Genomic DNA, 23,487 nt, shown 5'->3' on the forward strand with positions numbered 1-23,487 from the left:
GGCAACAGTGTTACAAACAACAGGGAAAACAAATGACACCATATGCAAAGTTAATGTTGAAATGGAAGATCTCATTCAACTGTAAACCAAGGCAAATTGAGTATAAAGAACTTTAAATAATTTGCCATTTCATACAACTGATCATGGACATGCTTCATTTACAGTGAATATGAAAGAAAAAAAATGACTCAAGAATGGGTGCAATGTGTTTACATCAAGGTAGAAAAAAATCCAAAAATCAAAGCTTACACTAACAACTTCAGCAAAAAACCCAAAGTCCCTCAAATGAAACTTGAAACTGATTAAAAAAGGAATGCACTGTAACATTAAATATTTCAATAACCTGTATAACGAGCAACTCAAATAGAAAAGCAGAAAATACACTTTAATACATAGTGAGAAGAACTTAGTACAGTAAAAATGAGGACGCAGGGGAAAAAAAACCAAGTAGTGAGAGACTTAAAACACTGCATAAAAATTTTTAAGTGAATCTGTTCAGGTTGGGTTTAAAAACAAAAAAAAGAATAAAAGCCTTTTAAGGCTAAATTTTGTCAAAATTGAAGAAATTACACAGATGGCTACTGCGGAGAAGGTAGTTCCTAATGTGTGAAAGTACCTGCAATTTAGATTGGGCAGTACACTCCAGGATGAGTGCCTGGCTGCACTCCAAACTGCAGGCAGAAAGTCTAATATACACCCAGTGAAAACCTAATATAAGGGTAATAAAAATGAACTGCAGCTTGAGGACATGCACTTTATTCTTTTCCTCTAAGGATCATAATTTTAAATTATGAAAGAGTTCATGCTTTGCTAACACCTATCATGCACTTCCTGATAAGCTGAATTTTTTTTTCTTTAGAAAAACCCAAAAATCTCCCTTTAGATAAGAGTAAGCAAAGATGAGAATTTGTTTTCTGCAGTGTCTACCTATGTAACTTTTTAATTTCTGAAGTACAGAGAGGAAAGAAATACAACCCTAGAAGTATTTCTTCCAAATAAAACTAAGGAATTTATACTCTTCATACAGGATTATCTATTTGGCATTTTGAGTAAATGAATATTTCTGCAATAGACTGGTATTAAACATAATTACACAGGGAAATTAACGTAACATGTTACACTGAACCATTTGGGAGAAAAACACTACCCAAAGGAAAAAAAGACCTCAACTATTCTCTTAGGAGAATATTAGAATGATACTGTAACATCTTACACTGAACCATTTGGGAGAAAAAACACCATCCAAAGGAAAAAAAAAACCTCAACTATTCTCTTAGGAGAATATTAGAATGATACATGTTAACTGGCATTACACTGAGTGCATAAAAGGTCCTGGGAAAAGTCTGCTTTCAAATGGACTCAAAGCACAGGAGCTCCTGAGGCTGGGCACTCCTGCCCAGCAGATCCACAATACTCAGAGCAGCAGTTCCTCACCTGAGTGCTCAGAAAGGTGGGTGCACCATACAAAGCTCCCACCAGGAAGATTTTCTAAGGTGGTACAGAAGTCTTGCAGGCCCTCATCTCCCACAGTTGACATGTTACACCGTTTCCAAGGGGCTGTGTCTGTTTAAGCTGAGCCAATCCCAGGTATGAAGGATGCCAAAAAGCATCAAAACTGCTCATAAACACTGAGCACCAGAATGAAAATATACTTGGAGGCACTAAAACAAAAAGGAGTTATTCCAGCAAGAGATCCATCAATTTATGAAAAAACCTGATACACATTCCTTTGCTAGCACGGTTTGTAAAAGGTTCACAGATCACCCCAGACAGTTCAAAAAACATCAACATTCTAGACAGCAAAAGACTTCTCTGCCTTCAAGTATAATGAGCATTTTCAGGTACAAATGCTTTCACACATAGCACTACTGGCACTTAACAGCAAAATCATCTCACATCTTATTAAATCACAAAGGAAAAGAAGCCTTGTGTGATGACTGCAGAAAATTTCATTTGGTATTAAGGGATACTCTTCTAATTAATTAATGCTTCATTTGGTGGCTAAATTGTTCCCAGTGTAACAACTATAAAAACATGTACCTAGTTTTTATTTTCTTCTTTTAATTCAATACTGTACAATCAAAAGCAAAGCAAGATTAGGCTACAAAAGAAATCTGTTGAACAAAATGAAGATACTGGTTTAAATGTTAATAATAGATGCAGTCATTTTTCCCAGTAAACTTTAGAGACTGCATACTCAAACTCCTGAGGAGTTTCTGAGACAATCTGGGAAAACCCTGAGTTATTATCCATCCTTCAACTGGAGTATCCAGCAGTTTAATATACAAAAAATTACAATTAAACTAAAACACGCATTTAACACAAAAAGCATGGGTAATACTTAATATACGTCTGTATATTTTTAATCTTCACAGACCTTCACTTTCAGAAATAGAGGAGGGAGACACAGAGATGTGATCTGGCAAAAAACACTTGTAGAGGGAGAAAAGAAGCTCTGAGAAGAGAGAGCCAGTAAGGCCACTGAGAACACAGACACCACAGTGGCCCTGAACTGTCAACAGTCAGAGGTAGGGAGAACACCCAAAATTCATTCTTGCCACCTTATTCCCTTTCTTAGCTGCCACTGTCACAGACAGGCTGTTGGATTTTTGGTGCAATCCATTTACAGCTGTTCTGATGTTCTTAATCTCAAGGATCTATGTAAAAACACATGTGATTCTTCCTGCATAAGGTAAATGTGGTTCTACAGTCACTCCAGTCAGGAATAAGTCTGACCTACTGCCAGAGATGGACTTCCCAAGGCAGGGTAAGCAGTGATACAAATACAGCTTTACTTGGACAGGGAGGGAACCTCAAGGGACACAAAACCCCATGTGCCAAGAAGTGCAGGTAAGAACAGTGAGGAACCCCGTGCATCCCTGATTTCTGGAAAGAAAAGGAAGAACTTGTGGCACCATGAAAAATTCCATTTCAACACACTAGATACTTGGATACTTATCTTAAAATACTTGCTGGCATATAATGGAGCCATTTTTATTATGAACTATGTCTAATCTACACCAAGATTACCTTTTATTAGTTGAGCATAAGCAGAGGCAGCAATTTTTAGAAGATTTTTCTCTCAAAATCACCCTCCACTCTGTAGTGAACTGCTAACAACAATAAAGAGTGACTGGTAATGTATGGAATATTGCAGAAACATCAAGGCACAGATCTGCTCATGTTTTGGTACTGATCACCTACTAAAGTTACTGATGATCCATTCTCTCTGATGTTTTAGGGGAACAAAACTCCTTTGCAGATGAGAAAGAAGAACACGTCTACGCTTGGTTTGACCACCAGTAGTACAAACTCCATTACACATAACTGGTCATAACTCAGGAGAAATTTGCAGTCTGAGTCCTAAACAAAATCTGATCTCATCACAAGTTCTTTATTTTCCTGTCATCTTAACAGCAGGGTCAGAGACCAAAACAGAGATGTCTGAAGATTTTATCTACCAGTCAGTCTCTGCCTGGGTGGCTCAGCTGAAGAGAAGAGGCTCACCCAAGGCTTCATTCCCACCAGTGGGCAGCTGAGCACATGAGAAATGCTGATAGAGACCCTTCTGCCTATGGAAGTTCAGAGTAGGAAAATGTAAAGGATATAGCTGTCACCACAAAATGATATAACTAAAAATTAAATATGTGGAAGAGATAAATGACAAAAAGCAGAAGAGTATCATGTTTAACTATGAAAACAAAAACCACTAAAGAAGTTCTATGAACAGCCTTAATGGAGTAACACCTGAAAATGTACCTGCAGAAAGCATGAGCAGAAGGTCACGGCACACTTCGTACACAGAGAGCTGCTGACAGAACAATTTCTGAAGCACTAACTGTACAAAAGGTTACAGAGCAAATGAAAACCACTGACAACTGTGTGATACCAACTTAATGTGGGCATCAAATAGATTTACAAAGTTCAAGCAAGACACAAGCTACACCCCATGGCAGAGGCAAAGATCTTGTGCAAAGAGCAGTCCTGGAGTTATGTATACTTGAAATAGAAAAAATTAAACTGATTTTATTTCCCTGGAAGAAGCAACCAGCAATAAGCCTGAAGAGAAGTAATAAATGAATCCTGCTGTGAGAACCAAAATAGAGAAGCTTAGAAGTGAGAATTGAATTCAGCAACAGACTTTTATGAATTGGCATCACAAAGCCAGAAAAATCTAACAACTAAAAAAAATTCTGAAAGCAAACAGCAGGAACAGATAGATCAGAAATGAAAGCACATGATTTCCATGTAACATCAGAATATATTAATTGAATTTTCCTGCGTTTTCATTGCTGAAAGCAAACTTAGGAGCACTAGAAAAAAAAGTATGTTCATATTACAGGTAAAGAATTAAATATTGAGAAATAATATGTTCGGCCAAATACAAATATATGGCTCTTGTTTGAAAACTGCAATATTGATGAAATTGCTACAACTGAACAAAAAAAACCTGCATCAAAACTATGAAAAACAAACAAGCCAAGCATTCCTAATTGTTACATCAAAATCCCTAAGCTATTACAGAACAATACAAGTGTAAAGATACTAATAAGTGTGGTTTACAGAACCTTGGTTCCGCATGAGATGACTGTCCAGAAGTACAAGTTAAAAATGATTCAATCACATTTTAATTGCATTCTTTTTCCTACTATGGGGTTTCTTTAATTTTATAGGATATTTTTACCATCAGTAAATTTTTCAAAGGTGCCCAAGCAATGCATACTCCTGAAATTAGGGTTCAAGTAGTTTATGCCTGTTTGTACCCAAGACCTTCAAACATTCTGGCCTATTCCTTTACTGTTTGAGTATAATCCCTCCCCTGCTTAGATGGTGCTGTGTACTTTTTCTCCTACCTGCAGGGTGGGCAGGTGTGTGTCTATGCATACGTGCTTTGTGCATCCAGGTATGTATATGTGAATATACAGACACACATCCATATACACATACAAATGCATATACATGCGATATCCACATGCATATACAAATTCTCCACTTCTCAAGACAATTTCTTTGTATCTGAATTCCAAAGGTTCTTAATACAAACATGCAGACATTTTTTTTTTATTTAATCTGCAGGAGACTTGTGTCAGCATCTCTTTTGAAATAGATAAAATGTCTCAAAGTCAATTCCACACACACACAGAGTCATCAAATATCAAAGCAGTCACCCGTTCCTTTCCATTTGGCTTCTGCAAATATCAATAACTCTAAGTCAACTATACTACATAAAGTATATTGTATGTTCTGTACCACAGTAAAACCAGAAAATAGACTCCAGATGTTTCCTCAATTCCTGCCAAAAACAAAATTCGAAAAAGTGCTGAAAACCAAACAAAGTTGGAAGCTCTGTTGTAGGGAAAAAAGGCATAAGGAATCCATAGCTTTGTTACAAGTAAATTTGTTCTGTCTTCACCTACTAGATAAGAAGGGCCAATCCTGAATAAGTGTAAACACAGAAACTACGAAGAACAAAAATTCTCATTTCCTTCCTGTGTATTACTTCTTTAAAATGAAATCTCATACTTTCCACAGGTTTGAGACAGGAAATTTTCAACAACTTTCACTCATTTGCAATATTTGATTTCTGTGAGACTTAAAAGAGGCTTAGGTTTTAGCTACACTAAAAGTAATATTGAGAATGGGACTTAGGACCTAATTTTCCTAATTTGTACTTTTCTCACGTTAGTCAGCATCAAAACAAACTAACTGATACTGCCTAAGTCCTGGGTTGTTGAAATGAAAAGTAAAGGAGGTTTGCTTAAACAATGCTTCAGAGCAGGAATGACTGTTGGCTTTGCATGGGCTGAAGAGTGTTTTGGGCCCATTGTTTCTCCACTGCATATCAAAACTAAGAGCTGCAGCACAGCAGTTTACTAAAAACCACACAACACTCTGAAAACCAATCCTCTGTCCAGGGTCTTGAGGTGCAACTCACCTGGCCCCACACATCCTGTAAAGACCCCTGAACTCATCAAAACATAAGAGGGTAAGAAACATTTCTAGAGGCAACTTGGATGATCTCATTTATTTTACAATAAATAAAAATTTGCCTTCAGGATGAGTCAGTGCTTTCTCAGACTCAGACTCAGTGGAAGTCTAGGCAAATAGTTTATCCTTCATCTGTTGTCCTGATGGGGACAGCAGAAATGCAACTTCCAGTGCAGAGGGTTCCAAACTGCTTGTGTGAGCAGGTATTCTTGAAAAAACAAGTGAACAAAAAAGGCTTGGATTCATCATTATTTTCATACACTTTTTGCCCATATAAAGCTTGCTACAGAATATACTTTAACGAACTGCCCAATACCAACATATATTTTTAACTTAGGAGTAATTAACAAAAGAATGGAGAATTTGAAACATATGATGCTGCCAGGTCTCTTGTTCTTCAGCAGGATACATGACAGCCATAAATCAGAACCCACCGAGTCCTGTACTTTATCCTACACAGCCTGTTGGACCAGTGCAGTCATGAGAAAATACTACTGTTTACAAAAGCACAGCTTAGACTGGACTCCAGTCAGGATACACTGAATTGTGAGGAGGAACACAAGTAGACATTTTACCTGCATAGCACTCTTTCCCAGCTTAACCACCTCAAACAAGGTGACAGGGTCCCCTTCTCCATTCTGCTGCGGGTGGCCGTTGGCTCTCCCACGACTCACTCCTCGCGCTCCAGCGTCGGAACGCCCCTTGTCCGCTGGGGACTTCCGGGGTTTCTTCGTGGCAGACTGGGCAAAGAAAACCAGCAGAGGAAAAGTTTATTATAGCTATATCTGAAATCACCCAGTGTTTCTATATACACCCAGCTTATCTTTATAATCCATAGACATTACGTGGTTACACTCTCACATACGCTTATACACACAAAGATGAGCCAGGCTGGAAGGCATCTCCACAGGTCTCCAGCCTGGCCTCCTGCTCAGAGCACGGTCAGCTAAGAAAATCAGCCAGGCTGCTCAGGACTTTATCCAGTCAGGTACATATTATTTTATTTATCAGCAGCTGTTGAGGAACTATTTAAAAGTCACTGCAATGCCAAGGTAAGCAGTGGTCACCCCAAGACAGTGGTGAAGTCCCAATGCTGGAGTACCAGCTCATGTCAGGGACTTACACAACACAGACATTGAGAGTCTTACACAAACAGATACTGAGAATAAACTGGTGATCTTAACTAATGATCTTTTTAAGACAGTAAGTTATTAAAAATACATTTGCCACATTGACATTCATTTTCTGCATTTTCACTTTCATACAACTTTTATAAGAAACTGTGTACATAGTCAGCTCTTCACCTCAAATCACCAAATTTGTACAGCCAGATTTAGTAGCTCACCATAACAGCCTCTTTCTTCAAAACTTTGAGTTAAAACATTTTCCCTTTGAGTCTAAATTACTTAATGCCAATTTTCTCTCTGTTCTTCAAGGTTTTAATCAGGTGGAATAGACACCACCTGTCAAGACTCACCTACTGAACAGTTTGCTTTGAATTTAAGCCACTTGTGAAACAGACAGAAAAAAATCTGGGGAAAATAACATGAGATTTCTTACTTCCATATTCTGTTCTTTCTCCCTACTGTGAGGCAAACAAAAGCAAAATCTGCTGTTTTCCACACAACAATGCAGCTATTGTATGGAATTATGTTAAAGAAAACAACACACAAGCAACTCAAAGACTAAATTTTGGACAATATCCTGATGGCACCATTTACTCAAGTATATTGTCAGATGAGTTTCTATTAATGCTTTTGGTAAAGAACACCAAGTCAACATTTTCAGTTGCATATTACAGTGCAGGCACATTGAGAATTTTACTGCAGAGGAAAGGGATCTAATTTCTGGCAGAGAGCTGGTAGAAGACAGCCCTGCAAGTCCAGCTTTCCCATGCTTTAAAGGGATCACTGCTTTAAAAGAGGTGGGGCCACAGGGCTGAAGCAAAGGGCAAGGTAGAGTGCAACCGCCTCTTGCAAATATTCAATTAAGGACCTGCATAGAAATGCAAGCTGGAAAGCTTAAAATAATGGTACAATCTCTGTGAAGTTTTTTGGATAACATTTGCACTTAGGATTAAGAGTATCTCCCTCAATGAATTTTTTAAATATGTGCAAATCTGCCTGTAACAGCAAGAATATTATCAACATGTGAAATGTTTAAGTTCCATGGAACTTGAAAGAGACATGTGATGACTATTTATTAAAATGGGAAAGAATTAGAAGTAAATTGACGCTTGAGAGATATAATCCATACAATTATTCCATCTGGAGACAGTAAGCACTTCACCTAGCTACAAGGACTGCTAAAAGAAAGCTTGAATGCAAACTAATGCCCTCCACAGATGCAAGCCCCCTCTACACTCAGTTTTTCTCAGCATGTAATTGAGAGGCATTAGGCAAACTAATGCCCTCCACAGAAACTAATGCAAGCCCCCTCTACACTCAGTTTTTCTCAGCATGTAATTGAGAGGCATTAAATGCTGCAAGAATGAAGGGCAAATAAGTAAGAGATGGATGTGAAATGCACATATCCAAAGCTACACCTTGTTAATGAAAGCAATGAGAAAAGCCACCTGGTTTGAGTACCTGAGCATGAGTACACATACAAAGGCTCCAAATGTGTAATCACAAGGCATGTAAATGCCCAGTTTAAATTCCCTTTGTTAGGTATCCCAGAAAAAGGGAGGTGCTTTGACCAAGGCTCCCAGTCTGAAGTGGAAGGGTGAGATCACCGCTGAGCCCTCAGACAAGATACAGAAATAACTGACAGATGTACTTGTGACCAATTACTGGGTAAAGCCAGGTTCTTCAGATCCAAGTAAATACCTCAATATCCTGGCCCTGAATTAGCACCACATATACTACTGAGTCTGTTTGAATAAAATTTCTCTCTGGTGTAGATCTTCTTTTGACAATGAAAACATCTCTCAGAGTGCAGAATAATTCTGCACCTAACAAAAGCCATTGTGTATCCAAGCTGGGGTAGCAAAATCCAGATGCAGGATCTGTATTGAATCCTGCCTCATAGAGACAAAGCAAGGAGACATGATGCTTCACTCAAGACTGAAGAAAACCCAAAATGTGAACTTTCTGAGCTAGGCAAGGACTAACATTGTCTTCAGGTGGAAAGGCACTAGCAAAAGGGCATGCACCCAGCACTTCCACCCAGCAGGCATCTGGCAGGAAGCCCAAGTTCAATCTCACCCCAGAGTGTGAAGATGAAGGAAAGTCCTATATAGGTCCTCCAACAACTGCCTTGTGCTCTAAAGTTTTGCAAGCACAAAGCACATGACATTCCCTTAGTCATTAACACACAATATTACAATGCAGGTGTCAAACATTATTTGCACATAATGTCTCTGAATTTACAGCAAGAAACTTTGCAGGCCATGTTGACAAGCTTGAGCTTCATTCAGGTTCCTGCCTCTGAGCACAAAGTCCAGTAAGAAATCTTACTTCAAAGAAACCAATCAGCCACTGGAATAATCTCCCCAGGGAATTTGGGGGTTCCTCAACATTGGACACTTCAGATTCAGCTGGACAGGCTGCTAGGGCATCTTTTCTAGATTCTGTTTTTGCAAGACAGGGTTGAAACAAATGATTCTTGAGGTCCCTTCCTGGGACCTGGTATTCTATGATTGCATCCCAGGATGGAGACATCCTCCATCACCAGTGAAGCAAGTGAAAGAAAAGGCAGGACTGGTACATCTGTAGCAACACAGAGAAGACTCACTCATGATACAGAGCATCCGTGGCATAGCTCCAATATCCCAGGATGGAGACATCCTCCATCATCACCAGTGGAGCAAGTGAAGGAGAAGGCAGGACTGGTACATCTGTAGAAACACAGAGAAGACTCACTCATGATACAGAGCATCCGTGGCATAGCTCCAAAGGCAGGGTGCTCTTGGAAGTGGAGTTGCAAAAGCTACAAAGCTAAAAACTATGTTTGTCTTCGAGGTTGTCAGACACAGGTAACTGTGCATCCCAGAAAAGAGACATATGCACTCACAGGAAAGGGTGATCCTTCTGCAAAAAACAAAGAAACCTGTTCTCTAATGCCATTAAGAGCTTCCACACAGAAACAGCCCTGCTCAAGAATGAGTGTGGCACCAGTACACCTGTCTGACTATCAGTGACAGGTGTAAAATGAGATGTTCCATAAGATCAGAGAGAATTTGCAGCAGGTCTGCACCATGGATCCACCAAATGCTCATCAAGACACAGGAAAAACAGAACCTCTGAGTCCTAACAGGAGCAAAAACTGTGATTATCATACACCATTTCACAGCTTTCAACCAGAAAGTTCCCCCCTGAAGTGGGTGAATTAGGACTGCCAAAGGGAGTGATAAAGCAGCATGACAAGGTAAGAATGCTTGAGGCTTTTTAATCACACACCAAGAAAGGTGCTGCCTAGAGCTGAGAGGCTGCAGCAGTTGCATTTGTGATTTCACTCCAAAACCCAGGACAGCTGGGCTGTGTGCCGTCAAAATGGACTGAGAACAGAAATTACTGATGACTTTTCAAGTTTGTCACAACAAAAAGTGAGGGTTTATACACACCAGCATTAGGAAATTCAGAAATTCCAGAATATGCCACAGAAGCAGCAACCAAAAATGGCCATATTGGCTGTCACATACCTCACCTGTTGCTTTAAGGCTTAAATGAATGCAAACAGGAAACAAAATACTCACCTTGACTGCAATTAAACTAAAATTATGGCAGTTCAGGATTTTGTAACAAATTATCTACACCATGCTTTTCCTTTCTTGTCTTTAAAATTACTGTGAAGAAAATAGCGACCCATATTTGTAAAATCAAGTAATACAGTGAAAATTGATTCACACAAAACCAAAAGTGGCTTGACATTTTCCATTAACTTTCCCCAAGCTGATGTGATGCACTTCATGAAGAAATAAAGGCAATGAAAGTCCTAGAGTCAGTAACTCCTCTAACACACCACCTGAAAACAATGACCTGTATGTGCATTTACACTGTGAGTCATGTAGAGGAATGAATACCCCACTTCCCTGGGAAGGTGGAAGAAACTTTTTAACCTCTACTTGAGTAATACTGAAGAACTTGCCTCTCCAAGGCACCAGCCCTTCAAGAAGCCCTGTGTTATAAGCTTGTGTTAAGTGGAAGAATGGGAATGCCTGAGGTCTTCATGAATTAATCCGGATTAAAAAACCGCTATGACACATTTCATACCATCTACATGGATATTGAGGGAGAAGGTTCTTGGATTCCCACAGTCCTGTGGACTGTTTTGGTCATAGAAACAAACAAGGTGCTCCCTGTGAAAAGTCTCATCCTACAAATAAAGACAGGTGCAGGTCCCCTAACACCCAGAGCTGCTTCAGCTGCAGTACTTGCAGTTTAGGACAAAAAAAGCAGAGGCAGTGTTGGGAGTGGTGGTGCTATTTTTCACCCTTATTTAGAAATCTATCAAGAGCTCTCAAAGTCATCTTAAAGAATCAAGAGAGTATGCTGTAAATGCTTGAATAATTTCAATTCTTCTAGCTGAGGCATTTACTACCAAAAAAAGACTATTTCCACAGAAAAATGAAGAATAAATTGCCAAAAATACAAGAACCATCTCATCAAAAGCTTAAAAGGAAAACTTCTAATGCTACAGGTAACAGGATAGAAAAGTCTTCACAAAGATGCTATAGATGCACTGCATTTCTACTGAACTACAGACTCCCCTCAGTTGTAAGGGACAGACCTAAATCATCAGGCAGGCAAGCTGAAACAGGGCACTGATGTAAATCACACCAACCACAAACCTCCACTGTATGAAAAGAAATTCTTCTAAGAGGATTCCTCCCTGTTATTAATCAGGACACGTATGACTTGCAACTAGAAGCAAACCTCAATCCCCTGCTGTATCTAACATCTATACTGCAAGATTAAATAAGGCCAGGAACCTGCAGCAAAGTTAAAATTTCCCGTATGAATGCAAAGATAAGGCATTGTGGTCTGTCTCCTCCATACCAAAAACTACAAAAGGACCTGAAAGCAAAATTGTGCAGGCTTTGCTTGGCACAAAAGCATCAGAAGTGCCTTGTTTCATCCTGCTTTAAGTGGAGAAAGATACACTGTGGCTCTGAGTACAGAATGAGAGAGAAACCAGCAGAGATCTCCAAATTGCTACCCAGAACAGACAAACTGATGTTTCCCTCTGTCCTCTGAATTAGAGATTGAATCTGTCTACTCCTACTTCAAATCTGAAAGACAGCCAGAGTTCTCTCTCACTGCCTCAACCTCCAGCAGCTGAGATTTAAGCCAAGCTATTCTGAGCTCCTGGGAAGGTGAGGGCCAGGTAGTTTAAAATAAAGCATGCCAACAATGCTGAACAGAGTGTTGATCCAAAAGAGGAGACAAAAAAGGGATGGGTAAATAATTATCTAAGTTTGAGCTCACTGATGTGGATGCTACACTGCATCATAAGCCCTTGGGCTTTCAAATCCCCTGTGCAGAACAGGAGAGCACACCCATACCCATGTATTTCAATAATGCAGCAGACAGAGAGGGCATTTTGGCCAGTATCGCTCAGGAACTTCAAGAACAGGACTGTTAGAAGTCACTCCTTAAATACAATTCATTAAATTCTATTCCCAGAATTCATTAAATACATACCCAGACAGTATCCTCACATACAGCATCACAAACATGAGCACCACAATATGACACTGGCTGGACAGGCTCAGCTCTTGGCCAGTCACTCCTTGGGCATCTGCTCTATGAGACTCGGTGCTCAGAAGGGCACCGAGCCCTGCCACAGGAGCAGGACATGGCGCAGCCCCTGCTAAACTCACAGCCAAGGCCAGGCAATTCAGGACAGTCAGGTTACATTCTGAGAGCTATTCTGCAAGACCAATGCACTTAATCTATTTGCAAATGGACTGTCTAGCCTACTCCGTCAAGTACTCATTAGAACAGAGTATAGAAGTGAAGGAGCTACTTGACATGTGGTGTTTTAGAATAGAATAACTTGGATTGAAAGGAAATCTTAAAGATCAACTAGTTCCAAGCGTTTTAGAAAGTGAAGGTACCCCCAAAGCATTACAGTTCTCTAAGAACTGAAGAGGTATTTGCTATAAAAGACAGTTTTTCAAATGAGCACATCGTCTTACAAAGGTCTCAAATCTGCAGAGAATGTCTTTATTTGGAAAATAATCTGGAAAATCCTCTTGTAGTAGTGTATCTTTCTGATAAAAGATCAAGTCCATTCTGTGACACAGCAGAAACCTGTTTAAAATACATACATATATTTAATGGAACATATTCTATGCAGCTCTGTAATAGGATCATGCAGCACAAAGTAAAGTCCCTTTCCAAGAGGTCAGTACATTTATGGCAGATGTGCCACTGTAGCAGTGATGGCCTAAGGACAGCAAATCAGCATTTGCAGGAAGAGATTAAATCTTATCAGATCATAATATTTAAGTTAGAAAAAAATCCCAGCCACAGAAATCAGAAGAGCCTTTGCACTACCATTCTTCAGATCTGTAACAGAAATTAAAACTGTCTAAGCTAAATCTAATCTAAGTTAAGAAAAACATTTCTGAACTTAACTAAACCTTTTGATCTGTTTCACATCTGACAGTAAAGGTAGGTGGTACCTGTGAAGGAAACAAAAACCACGGTAGTGAAGAGTTGGGGGTGGGGGGGGAATGTCAGAGCTGCACCTCCTGGAAGAACCCAGCAATTCACCTGAGGGAAGTGGCTGGGCTGGCAACATGGTTTAATAAAGCAATACAATTACCAAACCCCTGGCTTTTAACATCAAATAATGCTGCAGATTCAATTGCCTAGCTTAGTCTTTCCAAGGTTTTTGCATCTATCCTTTAGTCGTTAGAGTGGCTTTTGCTTTTGGGGCCTTTTTTTTTCTTTTAGAAGAATCAAGGAGGGAGAAATTTATCAATAAATAAAATGGAATAGGCACCTAAGAGAGGCTGTGCAGTCTCCAGCCTTGGCAGTTTTCATAATCAAACTGGAAAAGCCATGAGCAAAGTGGTCTGATCCCAAAGCTGACCCCACTCTGACTAGGAGGCTGCAATGAGATCTGCTGAGTCCCATTCCATAGACGACCATATTGCTTTTCCTCTCTGAAACTCTTCCAGTCCTAATAGACTCTTTCCTGATATTTTGGGATGGAGGTCAAAGGGAAAGAGAAAGTAGAACTGAGCAAATTCCTCCAAATTTTGACAAACTAAAGTTTTATAAAGGACACTGTATTTGTTTCATTCTCTATTTTCTTCCTCTGAATTTTAAGACTGTATTTGGGATTTTTTGACTCCTCTTAAGCATTAAGATGACACTTCCACAGAATTCGCCCTGATAACCTTAAGGTCTTGCTCCTTAGCAGCAGCAGCCAGCTCACAGCCCATCACTGTGACTGAAGCAATGGCTGCTTCCTCTGCATGTTCATCACTTGACAATCACACCTAATGAGCCTGGAGTTGTTCTCAGCAAAATGAGCAATTCCTCCCCTAGAAACCTGATAGCAGGACCAGCAGAGTGCTTCAGCAAATGTTCCCGTAGGAGCTACTAATAAAGTGAAGCAAAGGAATGAGAAATGCTTTTTGTAACATTCACCTTTCCCTTCCAGTCAGTATGTGCTGGGTACAAAATACCCCTGGTGTTGGTGTAACTTGAATTTGCATATTGTGACAGCATTCTGGGTTAGCAATCAGGTTGCACCAGCCTGCTTTTTTTTAATTACAGTTACAAAACCCCATAGATTTGCTAATTAAATACATTGGTATAACTTGAATTTGCATATTGTGACAACATTCTGGATTAGCAATCAGGTTGCACCAGCCTACTTTTTTTAATTACAGTTACAAAACCCCATAGATTTGCTAATTAAATATTAATAAGATAATTTTTCATTTTATCCTTCACTTACAAGCTATGTAAACAGATAAGCTGTTCTCTTTAAACACTTCTTTAAGGCTTGCTCTGAAGAGCCTTCATGTTCTTGAGCAAATCCATTTATCTGCTGAAGAATATATGCATCATAGGAAAGTGTTTCAAAGCTTTCAAAAAGGAAAACAACGTGCCCAGAAAAGACCAGGATTTAAAATGTTGGCACCTTGACTAGGTCCAGAGACTGTGATACAAATTGAAAGCCAACAGTAAAGAGGAATTTGCTCCAGCTTGGCCAGCATGCTTAAGAGTAACACATGGATCTATCCATTCTTACATTCTCACCAAGCCAGTGGTTTTAGATAAGCCTCAGGATCAAAGCCCTCAGGGTTTAAAAAAAAAATCATCCCCATCTACACAGATATACGGCACATTCATATTGTGAGTTTATTCACAGAGCAACACTAAGAGGTGAATCAAACTCATTAACAACAAATCATCCCCATCTACTAGTGCTATACAGATACATGGCACAATCATATTGTGAGTTTATTCACAGAGCAACACTAAGAGGTGAATCAAACTCGTTAACAACAAACACAAAAGTTCCCACCAAGTCTTACTCCACACTGGGTACTTTCAAGTGATACGGCCAAGGGAACTAAACTGATCATCTTCAAGATCCAAGATGAAGGACATGACACACAAAACTTTGCCTTTATTTTCCAATAAATTGTCTGTTTTATGAAACAGATGAAAATAAGAGAGAAAGCCTCCCTGTGTAATAGAGAACTCCTTTCTGTATGCTCGTACCGACAGGCCAGCAGAGACAGCTGCATCACCTGCTGCACTATGCCAGGGGATATGCTAAAGCTTGCAGCCTGTAAGTGGAATGCAGTGTGCCAATCACATGACTTCTAAAGGTGTTAATAGATTTTCCCAGGAATCTAGTCAATATCATGCTGTAATTCTTCCACTCACATGAAGAGATTATCAGTAATAAAAGGATGGCTCAAGTGTCACTTAAACCATTACCATTTTCAAGAAGACAGTGGTTGTACTAACTGAAGCTATTCTCATATCTGGAAGAATGCTGTAATCACAACAATTACAACACTGTATTGTTCATGAAAGCAGCTAGCAAAAGAAAAATTAATAGCTATTATGACATCATTTTTATGTCCTTTTTTAAAGACTCCAAACACTGTTTGCACATCAATTTGATAAATATTTCATACTGCAAGTCTTCCTAAAGTCTGACATAGGACTCATTAAAAGCCTATTTATGTAACCACAACATAGCAGGTGAAAAAAGAGCCTGCAGTCAATTATAAATAGATGCATAACAATACAAAAATAAATTAAACCAAAATAAATTGCACATACTGGAGGCCTGCCGGGACGGCCCCTTTTTCTTTTTCCTTTGACTTCTGCTTCTTCAAGCTCACTGCCAGCATCTGAATGTGCAGTAGTTTCATTTGTAGAATCCCTAGGGGGGAAAAAATATTAGATACATTCAAATGATCTGAAATCAACTAGTAGTCTGTAACTGACCAATTAAATACTTAGGCCTGAGCCAGAAAACAAACAAACAACAACAAAAAAGTCAGCATTAAAAGGCTTTCCCCGTTTATTCTGCAAACCAAGGAAATGAGCATTGTTAGCCCTGGCAAAAGACCTTCCCTTTCATCAGCTGCAATGTCATCCTATTGCCTGGAATTCTTTAAATTAATTTTCATTTGAGAATACATTAACTTCAAAACTGGCTCTATTAACCAGCACATGCTCAATTCATCAACCCCACAATGCATTAATTACCAAGCACTTCCTTTTACTCTCTGTAGCTGCTTCTGAGCTGTTCTCAAGGCCCCAGGAGCAATGTGGAGTCCAATCCAGCTGTCTCATCATTAGCACAGTTACACAAGGTTCCACACAGCTCTCAGTCACACCCCAAGACAAGGGCTTTGGGCAGCTATTCATAAAGAGGATTCATGCTGACTGTGAGGCCCAAACCCAAAAACTCCCTTTGATCTGAAGACATTTATAATTTTTGCAATTAGAAAAGAATTTCCACTTGTACAATGGAAAGGCTTTGACATTGCTCAGCTCCTGTTAGCAGAGAAGCCCAAACAATTTCTCATTTGTTGCCATTTCAGATTTAAGTTCATGATAAGAAAAAAATTCCCCTAATTTTCACCACCTCTTTCCAAACAGACATGGCTGCTTGAAGAAAGTCAGATTGTAATTGATCTTTTGAGGCATTAGATCTTGCCCAAGAGCAGCTGACACACAAAACCATACCTGTTACTGATGGGCTTTATTTTTACTGTGCAAGACCACCAGTGCACCAGATCTCTATAAACTTTCATTTACAATTAAAAATGTCCTAGGTTACTCAAGGATGGGTCAAGTGTAGTTATAATCATAGACTTCTTTAAATCCAAAATAATTTCCTGGAAGTCAAAGGAGTTCAGTTGCTGTATGACTTGTGCAAAGGGAAGGTGAAAACCAGACCTATTCCATATTTTATAGAGCCTCAAACATCAACAGCAGCATCAGTGATCTGCTCTAGAGAAACTGAGCAAGCAAAGATCTACACAGATCTTCTACCTTGTCTGAGGGTTATTTTCTATTTTGCTTTATAGACCAGGAATACTTCACAAATTTTTTCTATCCCCAAGAAAGCTATTTAATAATGCAGAAAGATATTACTGTATCACAACTGGGAATGTTCTCATCTCCTCTTTAGTGAAATTACTGTGTTGTCTAGGTCTGCTCTCACTCAAATAATTCTGCAGAACTATGATAAATTTCTAGTATTAAGACATTGTTTTCCAACCTTTTCCTATCTGCAAGCACAAAACCACCAAGGTGTCCACAGAATCTTTTACAAAAGCCAGAATGCAGAAGAACATATACGAATCTCTTTTACTGAAAGTAACTTCAGTGGATTATCTCTAAATTCTCTATACACCCTAGAAAATCAGGCACCCTAGATGAAAAACCACTATTCAAGTGCTTTTGGGTTCAAAAATTACAAGCTTGTAATCCAGTACCTCTACAAAATATTGAAAATGCAGCTTTGTTGTGATACAATTAAAAAGCAGCTTTTGCACTTCATAAAATATGAAATTTGAAAAACTTAGCATCAAGCTATGTATTTTGAAAAACACCCAAAAATGTAAAAAGTCTAAAATCAAATAAAAGATAGCCCAAACAGAGTTCAAATTGCTTGGTAAATTAGGGCCACAGCAGAGAAAAGCAATGCAGTAAATACAGCTGAAAACATGCTTATGCAGATGGATGTACCCAGCCTTTACTCAAATACCTCATCACACTGCAAGTCAATTTGACAAAAATGCACACTGGCTCACAATGGCAATTTTAATAGATTTTGAATACAGAAGTAAGGAACCCCATAAAAATATTTGCTTCCTCCTGTTGCTGTGGAGAGAAACTAAAACCATTCTCTATTGCTCTCCCTCTCAAAAAAAAAAAAAAAAAAAAAAAAATTCAAAGCTTTGCTCTCTGGTTTGCTCAGATCCTTATTGCAAAAGTTCCAGGCATGGTGTGTCTATCTAAACAATACCCCCATTCCTGGGGAAACACTGTGCTTTGCTAGCTTATAAACTTGCACCCCTAGGATCATCAGGATAAAGATTTCTCTCTATTAAAAACAGATTCAGCAATCCTCATAGACAAACACCTCAAACCTTTCCCTTGAAACACCAGAGCTATATAAATAAATTAAACTCTACTACTGCTTCACATGCATCTACTCCACAGAGAATTCGACTTTCTGCTGATTTACAGCCTCAGTCCAGCCTAGCAAAACTTCCAGATAAATCTGCCTATTTAGCTCTGGAAATTTCAAATCTTTCCAAACACTGCATATGGAAGGAACAGTCAAGTTATTAACCACCTTCTATTCTTTGCCTTTAAACCTGATTCTCTTCATATTCTTCTGGTAAAATTTCTCTGATTTGCTGGAAGCCTCTTTGGCCATTTCCCTTTTTGGGTAAAGCTCAATAAATTAGTACTAATGGTGAGATTCATCTAATGTAAATTAGATGCAATATATGCAATGCAGAAAATCTTAATGTACAAGGTACCTCACACTAAGATCAGTGTCCAAAACTGGTCAGACAGTTTAAGTCTTATAAATTTTCTCTCCATTGATGATAAAGTGATCAAGACAAGAAGCTTGAATATAAATGTTTCAAATTAAACAAAGTAATTCTCACCCTAACAACATGTGAGGAAGAAAGGAAACTTCTTTCCAGCAAGAATGTATGTAAGGAGCAAGGGGAAAACATAAAAAACTAGGTTCCCTTCAATTCTCACATTAATTTGGAGTAGGGAGACAAGATCAAGGACAACCTCCAGTCTTTAGCTAGTTTCATAATAAAATAAACATCATTTCAAGCAGCAAAGAATTCTGTTTGAATCATCCAACTCCTGCACAAAAAGGTCCTTCCAGGGTGGCTGTGAACCCTTTCAGTTTGGGAGGTAGTGCCTCTTGCTTCTGTCCCAGCCTGGGTACACACACATGGCCCTTTTCCTCTTATTTCCGAACTCAGAGCAGCAGTACAGCATCTCCTAACTGCCTGCAGTCCTGTCAGTTTCTAACACTCAGTGAGAGAAGCAGCTGGCCAGCATCCATCTCCCTCATTCCCTACACATGTCACAGAACTGCTAAGAAGTAATTTATCTGGGGGCAATTATCCACATCTTAATAGACCAGAATCATCCTATCCCCATTCCACGTGTGTGTGACTAGGCACCTGAGGGGGAAACTTGGGCTTAGTCGCAATTTATCCTTCCTGAAGCTGTTGTGAGGGAAGATAATCTGGGCCTAAGGAAACCTGCCTGATCTAAGGAGAGGTGGAAGTGCCTAAAGCTAAGCCTTTCCTCCCTTAAGACTCCTTTGAAATGACAGGGACCTGAGAGAATTTGACAGAGGTGGGGGGGACCTACAAGATTAGGGTGAGCAGAGCAAAGGAGACAAGTGATACCCCCTTTTCAGGGCTCAGGTATACTCTGCTCTGCTTTCAGGTCTCTGTGGTAACTAAGGCACCCTAGGAAAGTGGCAGCAATTCCAGGATCCCTTCTAAAAACTCCAGATATTATTCCACAGTTAGAACCACTAATCTTTGAAGCCATCCATATTAATGAAGAATTTCCAGATTACTGGACAGCCCTTTACCACGTCATGCTTCTGAAAAACATGTTTCCATTAACACAGTAAATTTCACATCTCTGTAACACAAACAAAAATGAATTTACCTTTCTTCTACTATTCCACAAGGTCCTAGCTTTTTTTTATAACATTTATACACCATGCCCCTTTAAAAACATACCACAGCAAAAACCTGTGTTTATGTTTCAGGTTTTGTTAAAAAAAAGGAACCAAAACACTTCTATAAGCTTTTATAGCTGTTGCTGAGGGGCTCAACATTCTGGCAGAGATAAATTCAGTAATTGCTATCACCAGATTCAGCCTTGTGAAAAAAAGCATTCATGAAGAAAAATGGCTAAATGCACAGGCTCATGAATCATGGATGAATCAGTTCTCATGGCTGATCTTCAAAAATCTAAGGAGCAAACATGAGTCATGCCATTGAGAGAAGATTCATACCTGTCCATCAGACATATCAAATACACCAGATGTTTTCTCCAAACATCTGTAACACCAGTAAGTGAAATCCTGTCTTCACTGTGTTCTGAAGCCACTTCTATGAATCTAGAAAGGTTAAAGATTCTCCTTTCATGTTCCCTCAACAAAGAAGAATTTGGGAGGGAATATACGATATGGTGCTAAGCAACATATATTAACATATCAAATTGGCTTTAGGATTGTTTGCTTAAAGAGGGTAGCCAAAAAGATTACAAAACATTACAAAGAAGAAGTAGAAAATAAGCACAGGAATGGGAGATTAAAATAATCCTTCAAATAATTTATTTAAGAGCTAGAAAGGAAATCTTGGTGTTCTGCATGAAACTGGATTGTGTCTTCCCAAATCTGTAAATGTGTGAAGCTAATACCCCGTAGCCCAAAAATTGTTTCAGGTTTCCTCACCCTTAGCCAGCACTCTTCCTGATGGAAGTCCAACTCGGACCTTCTGAATTAGAATTTATCACTCTCTTTGATATTTCATCAACCCTAACCAATGTTCTGAGCCCTCAGAGAGTCCCAAAACCTTTATGTGCAAATCATGCTGAGTCCTTCGAAAATGAAAGATCTCCTCTTGCTAATAAGCAATCACAACTACATGTGTTCTTGAGGATGACATCTCACCAACACTTCACAGAGTAGCAGTAAATGATTCCCAACTTTACTAGAAAAAACAACATTAATGTTTTCTTACACCCTTTGATTAGTACCAGTGGCTCTGACTAAAGAATATGCTGCTGTATTTAACATCCCTCAGGTTTTTCAGCTGGTGTGTAGAGTAACCACATCCATTAATTTGCCCTTTTCAACCTTAAACTCTGTGATACTCAATTCACTTTTTAAGTCCATCTGGGTTCTCAAAGTGGAAATGCAAATATCCCTTTCCCACCACTACAGATTCTCCTAGTTTTTTTGTTCTTGGAATATTTCACAAACATTCCCTCACTTCTTGAATATGGCAAATCCAGGAAATATGAACCAAGAAAATGTTCTTCCACAACTAATCCCTAAGCTAACAAGAACCCCCTCAGGCTGACGCTCCCCCTCAGTGCTGCCCATCAAGGTCATCCCCAGCTTTAGGCCTGTACTCATCCACAACTAAATTTTTTTTAAGAGGTTTTAAAAAACTGTAATGCAAAGTATGCTATTATTAAGTTCAGACAATTTTTTTTAAATTGTCCAACCATTCAGTTTCTTAAATAACAGAACTAGAAATCTTAGCTTGGAATGCCACCCAACCCTGATAAACTGAGGTTCCTTCACACCCTGAGGTAAAAAATAAAAATTAGAAAACATTCCAAGCAAAAATAAATTAACATTAGATAGTTACCAAATGTACCTGGCGCAGGTGTCTGGCAATGGCAGCAGGGTGGTCACAGAGGGAACTCTGTGAGGGGACGGTGGGGGGCAGCTCCGTGAGGGGACGATGGGGGGCTCCGTGAGGGGAGCCCGTGCTGGAGTGGGCTGGGCACCCCCACTGAGGCAGGAGGGGATGGGGTGGGATGAAAGGTTGAAGGTGAACTCAGGTAGGGGCAGGGGTAGAAGGAACACCTGGTAGGTTTTGCCTTTGTTTCTCACCATTATCCAAACCCTTTTTAATTAGCAATAAATTAATTTTCTCCAAGCCAAGCCCATTTGGTCTGTTTTGATTTCCCTGTCATTAGCTCACCCCATGAGCTTCCTCACTTTGTGTGCTCTCCCTGCCCTGTGAAGGGAGGAGCAGGTTCCAATCTCTAAAATTCCTTCTTAACTCAACTTGATTTCCTCTCCAGCTCTTCCTATTATACATTTTCACTCTGTTCTTCCCAGTAGCTCACTTTATCCAAGCACAGCCATGTTCCCATGTGCATTAGCCATTCCTATTTCCCAGCAGGACCAAAACATGTTCATGACACTTGCTATCTTCAACTGCAGCAGACAAAGGCTTTTTGCACAATACATTCAGCTCACTAAAAGAAAATACACAACTGGAATATACAACATGGTGTGAGAAAGTACACAACTGGAATACACTTTATGGTCCAGTATGACCAAAACCAACACATGCTGCTGAAATCTCACAACATTCAGAAGAATAAAAGTAGCAAAGACCTTGTTTTGCTTTGCACAGCAAATTTAAATCTCCATACACAGAATGAAATATTTTTTAGACTAAGTGTTTTGCTGGTTTTTTTACACAGTTTTTCAGCACATGAAAACACAGGAGGCCTGGAACAGTCACACTAACATGCACTTCTTCCAAGCTTGTGCTTTATCCTCACAATCACCTCTCTGTTTACTTCAACCTTTTCAAAAGCCAAGATTTCAAATGTAGAGAGAAGTGTATACTCACTGTAGTACTGGCAAATCTGAAGTAATCATTTTTGCAGCACTCTTGGAAGTAAGAGCTACATAGAACTTCTTCTCAAAGTTATTACAAGACAACTACTTGGAAACCTCTTTCATGAAAACAATGTCAAAGTCCAGTCTGTAAGAGAGAGAAAAAAATTTTTAGATGTGACTCCAGAATAGTAATACATTGAACAAAACATGCTGTCAACAAAAAAGGTCAATTTTGAAGTAGCATCACTATTAAACCACAAGAACTTTAGAATGGATGACCCCAAAATAGCTTAATCATATTCTTGCATTCAGTTTTACATTTCTGTTTAGGTAACTTAAAATAAACAAAAAAATTTAAAAAATGTTCTGCATTACCTCCCATACTTCTTTACCACATATATGTGTGTTAAATGGCACTACACCTATTCAATCAGACCCTCAGCTTTGTGTGACTGAATTTCACAAAATAGTCAGAAGCTGTGCAAGGGTCTAACTGCAGCAGAAGGTATTTTAACTTAATGAAACTGAAGTTGTAAGTTTAAATAATAAAGTAGACTGCATCTGTGGTGTCACTACACCCACTAGGAACATTTCTCTACCCAAAAGACTAACCAAGGAGTTGAC

General features: G+C 39.2%; 1 protein-coding gene across 2 annotated transcripts in view; it reads right to left on the reverse strand.

The window, feature by feature from the left end:
• Positions 1–23,487, reverse strand: part of STAG1 (stromal antigen 1) — a 158,447-nt gene that overhangs the window by 97,463 nt on the left and 37,497 nt on the right. The window contains exons 2-4 of one of the 2 annotated variants that reach the window (XM_041416390.1): positions 22,874–23,008; positions 16,254–16,356; positions 6,564–6,743 (exon numbers count right to left, since the gene is read on the reverse strand). In XM_041416390.1, coding sequence (XP_041272324.1) covers positions 6,564–6,743; positions 16,254–16,356; positions 22,874–22,902 — 312 coding nt within the window. In that variant the 5' untranslated portion in view covers positions 22,903–23,008. Of the gene's footprint in view, positions 1–6,563; positions 6,744–16,253; positions 16,357–22,873; positions 23,009–23,487 lie in introns of those variants that run through there. The other variant, XM_041416392.1, reaches the window with a different exon arrangement.

The sequence above is a fragment of the Onychostruthus taczanowskii genome, unplaced genomic scaffold (assembly GCF_017590055.1).
Source record: "Onychostruthus taczanowskii isolate IOZ18803 unplaced genomic scaffold, ASM1759005v1 scaffold51, whole genome shotgun sequence".
Taxonomy (NCBI): Eukaryota; Metazoa; Chordata; class Aves; order Passeriformes; family Passeridae; genus Onychostruthus; species Onychostruthus taczanowskii.